Source organism: Dipodomys ordii, unplaced genomic scaffold, assembly GCF_000151885.1.
Source record: "Dipodomys ordii isolate 6190 unplaced genomic scaffold, Dord_2.0 Scaffold51, whole genome shotgun sequence".
In the NCBI taxonomy this organism is placed as follows: Eukaryota; Metazoa; Chordata; class Mammalia; order Rodentia; family Heteromyidae; genus Dipodomys; species Dipodomys ordii.
The window spans coordinates 2,252,090-2,263,767 of record NW_012267267.1 but is presented as its reverse complement, the minus strand read 5'-3'; the positions used below and the strand labels follow the sequence as shown (position 1 = coordinate 2,263,767).

At 45.1% G+C, this 11,678-nt stretch overlaps 1 protein-coding gene across 1 annotated transcript in view; it reads left to right on the top strand.

Annotated features, from left to right (window-relative positions):
- The window catches only part of Tmem39b (transmembrane protein 39B), a 27,511-nt gene extending 17,373 nt beyond the window's left edge, over window positions 1-10,138 (top strand). Inside the window, exons 6-9 of the mRNA XM_013020481.1 lie at window positions 1,977-2,313; window positions 5,218-5,405; window positions 7,811-7,931; window positions 9,673-10,138. Of these exons, the coding sequence (XP_012875935.1) occupies window positions 1,977-2,313; window positions 5,218-5,405; window positions 7,811-7,931; window positions 9,673-9,915 (889 nt within the window). The 3' untranslated portion in view covers window positions 9,916-10,138. The remainder of the gene's footprint in view (window positions 1-1,976; window positions 2,314-5,217; window positions 5,406-7,810; window positions 7,932-9,672) is intronic.
- The last annotated feature ends 1,540 nt before the right edge of the window (window positions 10,139-11,678 follow it).

Below are 11,678 nucleotides of genomic sequence, written 5' to 3'. Positions count from 1 at the left end.
TTTTTCTTTTTGCTTATGTGGTGCTGAGGAATCGAACCCAGGGCCTCAGGCATGCAAGGCAAGCGCTCTACCACTGAGCCACCTTTCCAGCCCCACCCCATATATTTTGATGACAAAGTCCCAAGTCTGCTTAGGTCTGTCATATGAGATAGCATGATATATGCAAATTACCTACACACATTCTCCTGTGTACTTGATATTGTGTCTACATTTCTTTCTGTTTTTATTTTTAGATTGCTTTTAAGCTGGTGGCTCATGCTTGTAATCCTAGCTACTCAGGAGGCTGAGATCTGAGGATTGCAGTTCAAAGCCAGCCTGGGCAGGAAAATTTGTGAGACTCTTATCTCCAATTAACCATCAGATAAATGAAAGTGGCAATGTGGCTCCAAGTGGTAGAGCGCTAGCCTTGAGCCAAAAAGCTCAGGGACAGCACTCAGGTCCTGTTTAAGCCCCAAGCCCAACAGCAACAACAACCACAAAGATTGCTTTTAATATCTAATGCAAGGTAAATTCTGTGTGACAAGTTGCTGTACTCTAGAGAATAATGCTATAGAAAAAGTCTGTTGGTGTTCAGAGATAGAAAAGAAATAGTAAAGGTCAGAAAATAAATTTCTGGATTTTTTTCTTTTTTGGCAGTACAGGAATTTGCACTCAGGGCCTTGCACTTGCTAGGCAGGCACTTTACCACTTAGCTGTGTTCCCAGCCCTTTTTGCTTTGGTTATTTTCAAATAGGGTCTTTCATTTCTTCTGAGATCAACCTAGACCTCTGTCTTCCTGTTTTATACCCCTCTGTGGTTGGGATGATACTCATTTACCACTATGCCCAGCTTATTGGTTGAGATGAAATCTTGCTACCTTTTTGTCTGTTCTGGTTTCAAATTGTTTCCCCAAATCTCAGCTTCTCCGTAGCCACCATGCCTGACCTAGATACTTTCATTTGGTGGTTGGTTGAATCTGCCAATGTAGAATTCAGATACTGGGAGGACTGACCATATTCTTCCAAGCTATGGGTCCATTTAGCTTTCTCTTCTTATTGTACTAACCACACATTCAAAAAACCCCTTGCTATTAGCTACAGCCTTCCCTGAGGTGTGCTGCTTAGGGGGAGGGATATGTACTGTTTAGGGGTTCATTTCAGTGCCATTAAAGTTCAAAATTTGTTTCTGAACTGCTCTTCTCTACATACTAAACATCTGCTTCTCAAGTGTACACTCAAAAGCACAACTTATTCCTATTAATTTGGTGGTACTGTGTATTCTGTTAATTACTAATAATGATTTTTTTAGTGTTTATCTTGATCTTTGATACTGCACAGAGTTGTGTCTGACCTCTGACTGTATTTCTTTTTCTTTTTTGTGCCAGTACTGAGATTTGAACTGAGAGCCTCAGGCTCTTGCTGCTGTTCTGCTTACAGTTGGCTTGTACTCTACCATTTGAGCCACACCTCCACTGCTGGCTTTTTGCTGGTTAATTAGAGATGAGTCTTCCCAATTTGGCTGTTCATGCTGGCTCCAAATTGCAGTCCTCAGATTTCGGCTGTCTGAGTAGCTAAGATTGTAGCTGTGAGCCACCAGTTCCCTGCCTCTAGTTCTATTACTTTCTTACTAATTGTGTAAACTTTGGGTGGCAACTTACTATACCACTGAGCCACAGCTTCCTTGGCTGAAAAGGGACAAAATAACAATACCTAATGTACATTGTACTTACAAAAAAGAAAAAAAAAGAGGATATGTATAAAGAATTTAGTGTAGTGCCTGAAACAGACTGTGCCTACTGATTGTGGGCCATTATGATAATTTTTTGTTGTCAGTAGACCATGGAGGTTAAAACGTGTTGAGTAGCCATTATCTGGGAAGCTGGATGGACCATCCAGAAGGACTATAGCCCAGAAGGAAAAGCATAGTCTCCTCTGGAGCTGAGGGTTGGGATCCTAGCCTGTGATCAGGCCTGTCCTCAACACCATCTTCCCCAGCAGGTTCGGGATGTACATTCCATTTCTGCAGCTGAACTATGATTTTCGCAAGACAAACCTCTTCAATCACGTGGCCTCTATGGGGCCACGGGAGGCTGTCAGTGGCCTGGCGAGGAGTCGAGACTACTTGCTGACTCTGCGTGAAACATGGAAGCAGCACACCCGACAGCTCTATGGCCCAGAAGCCATGCCCACCCATGCCTGCTGCCTGTCACCTAGCCTCATTCGCAATGAAGTGGAGTTCCTCAAGATGGACTTCAATTGGCGCATGAAGGAAGTGCTGGTTAGCTCCATGCTAAGTGCCTATTACGTGGCCTTTGTGCCTGTCTGGTTTGTGAAGGTATGTAGCCCAAAAAGAGAGAGGGCCTGGCCCAGACCTTAGCCTGCTGCTTGCCCCACATAAGCCTTCCTGCTTCCTGCTGTTTTTATGGGATATCCTATCAGTTCTTTTCTAGACACCTGGAATGACTACTGACTCCATTTTAGTTTTCTGGGTTTCTTTTTTGTTTTTGTGCTGATACTAAGGCTTGAACTCAGGACCTGGGCTTTTTTTTTTTTTTTTGTCGGTCATGGGGCTTGAACTCTGGGCCTGGGCACTGTCCTTCAGCTCTTCAGCTCAAGGCAAGCGCTCTACCACTTGAGCTACAGCGCCACTTCTGGTTTTCTAGTAGTTTATTGGAGATAGAAGTCTCACTGTCTTTCCTGCCCGGGCTGGCTTTGAACCGCGATTCTCAGATCTCAGCCTCCTGAGTAGCTAGGATTACAGGTGTGAGCCACCGGCGCCCAGCCCTGGGCTTTTTTCTTTTGCTCAAAGCTAGCACTCTACCACTTACGCTACAGATCTACTTCCAGGCTTTTGGTGGTTAATTAGAGATAAGCATCTCATGGACTTTTCCTTCCCCTAGCTGGTTTCCAACTGTGATTTTCAGATCTCAGCATCCTGAGCAGCTAGGATTACAAGTGTGAGCATCTAGCACTCTGCTACTATCTTCATTTTAGAATGCAGAGAAGAAGGGCTGGGAAGGTGGATCAGTGGTAGAGCGCTTGCCTTGCATGCCTGAGGCCCTGGGTTCAATTCCTCAGCACCACATAAGCAAAAAGAAAAAAAGCTGGAAGTGGCGCTGTGGCTCAAGTAGTAGAGCACTAGCCTTGAGCTGAAGAGCTGAGGGACAGCACCCAGGCCCAGAGTTCAGGCTCCACGACCGGACCCGGAAAAAAAAAAAAAAAAAGCTGGCAGTGGTGCTATGGCTCACGTGGTAGAGCACTAGCCTTGAGTTGAAGAGCTGAGGGACAGCGCCCATGCCCAGAGTTCAGGTCCATGACCGGACCCCACCAAAAAAAAATTCAGAGAAGATTCTCTGAAACAAAGTGAACTTCCCAAGGTCATCCAATCACAAGGAAAACTGGTTGTTATGTGGTTGTTGTTTTGTTTTGTTTATTTTTGGTGCTGGTACCAGGGTTTAAACTTGAGATGTATACTCTTACTCAGCTTTTTTGCTGCTGCTGGTGCTTTACCACTTGGACCACATCTCCAATCTGGTACTTTGCTGGTTAAAGCTAAGAATCTCATGGACTTTTCTGTCCAGTTTGACTTTGAACCAAGATCCTCAGATCTCAACTTCCTCAGTAGCATGAGTTACCAGTACCCAGCTACTGTTTTTATTCTTTTTTTTTTTTGGTCATGGGGCTTGAACTCTGGGCCTGGGTGCTGTCCTTCAACGCTTCAGCTCAAGGCTAGTACTCTACTACTTGAGCTATAGCACCACTTCCAGTTTTCTGATGATTTATTGGAAGTAAGAGTCTCATGGCCTTTCCTGCCTGGGCTGACTTTGAACCTCGGTCTTCAGATCTCAGCCTCCTAAGTAGCTAGGATTACAGGTGTGAGCCATCGGCACCCAGCTTAGTGTTTTTATTCTTAATACTTGATAACAAAGAACAGTAACTTTATTTTTTATCCCAGTGGCTGCTTTAGCACAGATATAGCATAGTATTTTACTTTGTCATTAAGTAGGGAAGCCAGCAGTTATCCAAATCTGAACGACTTAAAAAATCTGTATTCTAGCCGGGCGCTGGTGGCTCATACCTGTAATCCTAGCTACTCAGGAGGCTGAGATCTGAGGATCGCAGTTCAAAGCCAGCCCGGGCAGGAAAGACCGTGAGACTCCTATCTCCAATAAACCACCAGAAAACCAGAAGTGGCGCTGTAGCTCAAGTGGTAGAGCGCTTGCCTTGAGCTGGAGAGCTGAGGGACAGTGCCCAGGCCCAGAGTTCAAGCCCCACGACTGACAAAAAAAAAAATCTGTATTCTATGGGGCTGGGAATGTGGCTTAGTGTTAAGAGTGCTTGCCTCGCATGCATGAAAACCTGGGTTCAATTCCTCTACCGTATAAACAGAAAAATCCAGAAGGGGCACTATGGCTCAAGTGGTAGAGTGCTGGCCTTTAGCAAAAGAAGCTCAAGGACAGTGCCCAGGCCCAGAGTTCAAGCCCCAGGACTGGCAAACAACAACAACAAAAAACAACAACTGTATTCTAACCAGGCAGTGGTGGCTCACAGTTGTAATCTTGACTACTCAGGAGGCTAAGATTTGAGGATCACAGTTCAAAGCCAGCCAGATAGGAAAATCTGTATCTCCAATAAACTACTCAGAAAAACTAGAATTGGCCTTGTAGCTCAAGTGATAGCCCAGGGACAGCGTCCAGGCTTCAAGTTCAAGCCCCATTTTTTTGCCAGTCCTGGGCTTGAACTAAGGACCTGGGTGCCATCCCTGAGTGCTTTTGCTGAAGGCTAGCAGCACTCAACCACTTGAGCCAAAGTGCCACTTCTGGCTTTTTCTGTTGATGTGTTACTGAGAAATCGAACCCATGCATGCTAGGCAAGCACTCAATCCACTAAGCCACAATCCAGGCTCATGTATTCTTTCTTGTTATGGATTCCTCAAGTGTACGTCAGCTGCAGTAGACTCAAAACATTACTTCAAGCCACATGCTGGTGGCTCACACCTGTAATCCTAGATACTCAAGAGGCTAAGTTCTGAGGATCATGGTTCAAAGCCAGCCCAAGCAGGAAAGAGGCAATCACTACCACTAAGCCACATTCCCAGCCATGTGTTTGATTCTTAGTTTCTGTCTTGAAGTCTTTCTAGAACTGTCCTAATTTCTGAGGCAGGTTAGAATTGGGGAAAGGAAAGGGAGTGAAGCCATTATGGACATTATGAATCTGACCTACCTTCTACTGTTCCCAGAATACACATTACTATGACAAGCGTTGGTCCTGTGAGCTCTTTTTGCTGGTGTCCATCAGTACCTCAGTGATTCTCATGCAGCACCTGCTGCCTGCCAGCTACTGTGACCTGCTGCATAAGGCTGCTGCCCATCTTGGCTGCTGGCAGAAAGTGGATCCAGCCCTGTGCTCCAATGTGCTACAGCACCCGTGAGTTGCCACCCTCTTCTGACCAACCAATCCCTGCCCCGCCTTTTGTCAGTGTCTGGAATCACTTGCCCTTCTTGCTCATTAACTCATTCAGTTAGCCAGTGAATAGTTTATTGATCTTGTCTTGTATATTAGACCTTGTTTCCAGAGTGTGATGTGCTAGGGCCCAAGACAAACCTATTCTATGTCCTTGGGAAGCTTGCAGTGTACTGGAACAGGAGGAAAGACAGTGACAAACCTCTGCATTCACTGAGTCATTTATTCACCTGGTGACTCATTTCCTTATACATGCATTCTATTTTTTTTGGGGGGGGGAGTCCGGTCATGGGGCCTGAACTCTGGGCCTGTACGCTGTCCCTCAGCTCTTCAGCTCAAGGCTAGCGCTCTACCACTTGACCACAGCGCCACTTCTAGCTTTTTTTTCTTTTTGCTTATGTGGTGCTGAGGAGTCGAACCCAGGGCTTCATGCATGCAAGGCAAGCGCTCTACCACTGAGCCACCTTCCCAGCCCCACATGCATTCATTTTTTCACTGCTTCATTCTTCTTTTTCCTGCCAACTCATCCACTTAGCCATTAGATCACCTGCTCTTTCAGGAGACCTTTGTTTCGATGTAGTCCATCCCAGAATTAGTACTGTGTATTAGATAGAGGAGCTGGCACTTTGACCTATAGCTTGAGGAGAACGTTAAAGGACTTTGAACTATGGAGGGTATACACCAGATGTATTTTAGAAACACTGATCTGTGCCTGGATATCGTGCTTTAATTGGTTGATAATGAACCCTGCCCAGGGAAGGAGGGCCACAGAGAGGAAATCACCGATGAGAAATTCAGCTAGTGGGGATAATAGTCATGTTCACAAATAGGATGAATGAAGCAAAAGAAGCCTAGCTGCCAGCTAATACTGTACCTAGAGTGGAAGTCACTGTGCTCAGGAACCCTGGGGTCCTGGGCTATCCTTCCTTCAGATTGGATCATTCCTTTTTGGTGCCTAAAATTTCTGCAGCTCTTCATCAAAGTATTCTTTGCCCCAGGTTAGACTAATTTTTCTGCCTGTAATAATTTTTCTCCTTCATTAGACCGGAAGCTCTTTAAGAGCTTGCCAGAGAATAAGGCATCAGGAAGGTCAGTCCAGTTGAAGGGGCAGCTTATGCAGAGAATGACCAGTACAGTATGCTGGAGAAACTGAACAGCTCCCAGAGCCTGTGCATGAGCTATATGGTAGGCATCATGGGAGGCCATGCAGGACCTCGGAGGCCTTGCCAAATCCAGAGATACTAGAGATCCTTCAGTCCATTTTAAGCAGAGCATAGTCAAATTCAGCCTAGTATCTTATGCAACCACCCTGGCAGCTGTATCACAGACAGATTTGAGGTTAGAGATGAGACCAGATGAAGCAAATGCATCCAGAGAGGGTAAATTTCCTTCCTCCCCCCTTTCCTCCTTTTCTTCCTTTCTTTGTCCTTTTCCCAGTCCTGGGGCCTGAACTCTGGGCCTGGATACTATTGCTAAACATTTGTACTCAAGGCTAGTGCTCTACCACTTGAGCCACATCTCTACTTCTGGATTTTTTTATATTTAATTGGAAATAAGGCTCATGGACCTTACTGCCCAGGCTGGCTTTCAACCATGATCCTCAGATCTCAGCCTCCTAAGAAACTAGGATTACAGCCATGAGCCACCAGCACCCAGCTAAAAGTGTTTTGTTTTCCTTCTTTTTTTTTTTGCCAGTCCTAGGGCTTGAACTCAGGGCCTGGGCACTGTCCCTGAGCTTTTGCTCAAGTCTAGCATTCTACTGCTTGAGCCACAGTGCCACTTCCAGCTTTTTATGTTTTTGTGGTACTGAGGAATCAAACTCAGGGTTTTGTGCATGCCAGGCAAATATTCCACCACTAAGCCACATTCTCAGTCCCTAAGTATTTTCTTTTCTTCTTATTTTTTTTTTTTTTTGTCAGTCGTGGGGCTTGAACTCTGGGCTTGAGCGCTGTCCCTCAGCTCTTCAGCTCAAGGCTAGCACTCTACTACTTGAGCTACAGTACCACTTCTGGTTTTCTTGTGGTTTATTGGAGATAAGAGTTTCATGGACTTTCCTGCCCGGGCTGGCTTTGAACCTTGATTCTCAGATCTTAGCCTCCTGAGTAGCTAGGATTAAAGGCATGAGCCACCAGTGCCTGGCCCTAAGTGTTTTCTTGATAGTCTTTCAGCTTTAGACTTTTTGATTCCTAGTACTGTAAATTTCTCTGTTCTTATCCCATCATGCAAGGGAGGTAGCAAAGGAAAATTACTGTATTATTAAGCAATATAAATGAAAGTAGACCACTGGTGATCACCCTGTGCCCAATCTTCTGGTATGCCTTTTCATGTGTGATCTCGAAATAAAGGCTCGTCTTCGACTGTGCCTCCAGGTGGACTGAAGAGTGCATGTGGCCACAGGGTGTGCTGGTGAAGCATAGCAAGAATGTCTACAAAGCAGTGGGCCACTACAATGTGGCCATCCCTTCTGATGTCTCCCACTTCCGGTTCCACGTGAGTCTCCATCCCTGACAAAGAGGGTGGGAAGGGCAGGTGGGGTCAGCAGAAGATGATGTCACCTCAAGATAAGCTATTTGCCTTATATCTCAAACTCTAAGGAAGACAGTGCCCACTTCCAGCACAAGGACAGCGTCACTAAGGCTCACTTTAGTAATGGATCTTTCAGAATACTGGATGGAAGCTCATGGTGGTGAAAATAATAATCATCTTTCCTTGCTGTGTGCCAGGCATTGTGCTAAGCACTTCCAATATACTTTTCTCCCCTAGAACTTGTGCATGAGGGAAATAGAACTGTCTCTGTTTTCAAATATTGCCACTGGCTTACAAAGTTTAACTTATTCAAAGGTATCTTGTTAGGAAAGCTGGGAACTAATGGTAACAACCTAAGACTCAACACTATGGTAAAGGGCTGTGCAAAACCAACTGGACTACTTACTAGTCTGCCTCCATTTTATTTATATCAAAACACCCCTCCCATCCCCCCCCCCCTTCATGGTACTGCTCTACTTGACAGGATTGGAAGTCCCTTTACTTCCCACTCGCCTCAGTGATGCTCCTAAGGGACCACGTGGTACCTGGAGCTCAAAGGACCACACTTTGAGAAGTCATTGATCTGGGCTCATACCTTCATTTTGCAGTTGAGAAATCTGAGGCCTAGAAAGGGAGGAAACTACTCAGAGTCTTGTGTTTTTGTTTTTGTTTTTTTGGGGTCCGGTCGTGGGGCCTGAACTCTGGGCCTGGGCGCTGTCCCTCAGCAATTCAGCTCAAGGCTAGCGCTCTACCACTTGAGTCATAGCGCCACTTTCAGCTTTTCTTTTTTGCTTATGTAGTGCTGAGGAAGCGAACCCAGGGCCTCAAGCATGCAAGGCAAGCGCTCTACCACTGAGCCACCTTCCCAGCCCCTACTCAGAGTCTTGTACCATGTTAGTGCAGAGCTGAGTCTAACATCCTGGTCTCTTGAAGTATCCCATATTCTGCCACCCCTCCTGCCATCCTCTTCAGCAGTTCTTAAGGTTTAGGAAACTTGACCTCTGTAAAACTGAGATCCCTAGAAATTTAGCACTCAACTTAGCAGAACATTTTTCTTTAGTTCTATACTATACCTTGTTCTAAAACCTCACAAAAGAGTACCTTGAAAATGTCCAGTCTAGTTGGGAATACTATATGGGAAGTAGTAGGTTCTCAAGCTGCAGAGTCTATAATAACTTCACATGCTTTTGATCTCCAGCACCTCAAAATAAATAAATCTCTGTGCCAATGCCATAAGATTGTAATTTGTGCAGTGGATATAACAATACAATAATATAATAAATATAATAGTACTTATCTTATACATTAAGGCCCCAGGTTCAATTCCTAGCCTTACAAGAAACAAAAATATTTGAATATGTTCAGGCCCAGTGATACCTAAAAGGATTACATATAGAGAAGATGATTTTAGTACAGAAAAAGAGTTTGAAAGCACAAGTAGACCTCTCAGGAACGTCTTTCTGGAGGAGATAGAAGTTGAACAGTATCTTAATGCCTTGTGTAGAAGCAGCACCTTTGCCCAGAGGAAAGATAAAGGAGGTGGCAAAGTCCCTGCCAGACTCTGCAAAGTCTTTCTCCCTTCCCAAGTCTGCATGGGGCCCCAAGTCCTTGTCCCCTTCACTGGCCTCTGGCCTACCCACCCCCAATGGAAGAGGCAGTTTTCTGGAGCATACCTTCTGGTCCATGCCTACCCTTTCCTGGGTAGTTCTTTTTCAGCAAACCCCTGCGGATCCTCAACATCCTCCTGCTGCTGGAGGGCGCGGTCATTGTCTACCAGCTATACTCCTTAATGTCCTCTGAAAAGTGGCACCAGACCATCTCCCTGGCCTTGATCCTTTTCAGCAACTACTATGCCTTCTTCAAGCTGCTGCGGGACCGCCTGGTATTGGGCAAAGCCTACTCTTACTCTGCCAGCCCCCAGAGAGATCTGGACCACCGGTTCTCCTGAGCCCCAGGAAATCCCAGGGACAGTTCAAGGCTTCAGCCAGGGGATCGCTGGCAAAGGGGCTGTTGGGGCAGGTTGGGTGAGGGTTAGAAAAAAAACAAAAACAGACAAAAAACAAAAACAAACAAAAAAAGCAGAGCTTTGTATTTTTGTTACATATTGTTTTTTTTTCTTTGATAATTGATGTGATAAGAGAAAAAAAGTCCTATTTTTATACTCCCAACAAGCCTGTGTCCTGTGGTTCTTTCCCTGTTCTGGCTTGTGCGTCAGAGAGTCAGAGGTATGGGATTCTGGGCTGGGAAGCTCTGCATTTAGCTGTTGGGGCTTCTGTGGGCTCTGTCTTCTCCAATTAACAAGAGATCAAACATCAGAGGCTATGGTAGCTGTGATCACTACGGCTAAGTAATGCTCACTGCGTACCACCTGTTGTTCTGGGTAGATTTCAGGATTTGTTGATCTGACTTCTGTGATGACCCTAGAAGGTGTATTTCATCACTCCTACAGATGACAAACTTAAAGAACTATAGTGTTTTACATCTAGAAAGTATGTTACCATTCCAAAACTGAGTATCTCTGAAAGATGATACTACTGACCTATTAGAATGTGTTGTCTTGATTCAGCATGCAGACATTGCAGTCTTGCTTTGTGTCAGATACCTTTGTAGATAGTGTGGATGCCTAAACACAGGAGCAATTCTATACCAGATGTGCAGAACAGTTAGTTACAAGGTAGAGTAGTAACAGGAGAGAATGTTAATACTCTCTGGGCTTCTTGGAGGAGAAGATCGTCCCAAAGTGTATTAATCAGGTAATAGGGGGGTAAGAAGAGAAAGATTCCAGTAAGAGAAAAGGGCACATGTGCTACCACATGGTATATTTGGAGAGGAGAAGCAGGAAGGATAAAAAAGAGGGAGGATGACAAAGCAGATGCTGGAAGGTGTTGGGAGAATGATTTTAGGGAGGGAATGTAAATGGGGCCACTGCTAGAGAGGAAACAAAGCTACTTGGAGGGTCATCTAGGCTCCTGTAGGCCCAGGATGGAGAGCTCACAGACAGCAGAAAAGAAAGGAGTCAGCCATTCACTTTGTATTTTTTGATCCCCTAATGATTGCAGGCCACAGAGATAAGCTCAATGATGGATGGAACACTTCCATGTGGTTTAGGTCGGTACCTCTAGGCAAGCACTGTGCTAAACACTGGGATAATTGCAAAGATGAGAAAGATTCTATCCCTTCCTTAGAGGACATGGAGAAATAGACATTCCTTATTAGACAAGAGTAAGACATGAATTATTCATTTAAAAGACAATCCAGTTGGGTGCCAGTGACTAACACCTATAATCCTAGCTACTCAGGAAGCTGAGAGCTGAGGACTGCAGTTCAAAGAGCCTGCCCAAACAGGAAAGTCCTTAAGTCTCATTTCCTATTAACCACCAAAAAACCAGAAGTGGAACTGTGGCTCAAGTGGTAGGGCACTAGCCTTAAGGGGAAAAAAAGAACCTCAGGGATAGCACCTGAGTTCAAGCCCCAGGATTGACACTAAAGGGGTGGGGAGGAGTATATAGTTCACCACATGCCCAGGGAGATAGGAAAGATACTTCATTCCAATCAAAAGTAGCATGTAAAGACACAAGACAGGAGCATTATTGGAAAAAGTGGTTCCCCAAATATGCTCCTAGCTTGGATTGCCCAGTGGAAAGAGGCCCAAGAAGCTACTAAGAACCATTTTTTGAAAATGATTAAAATGTTGGGGCATTAACTAAGAGC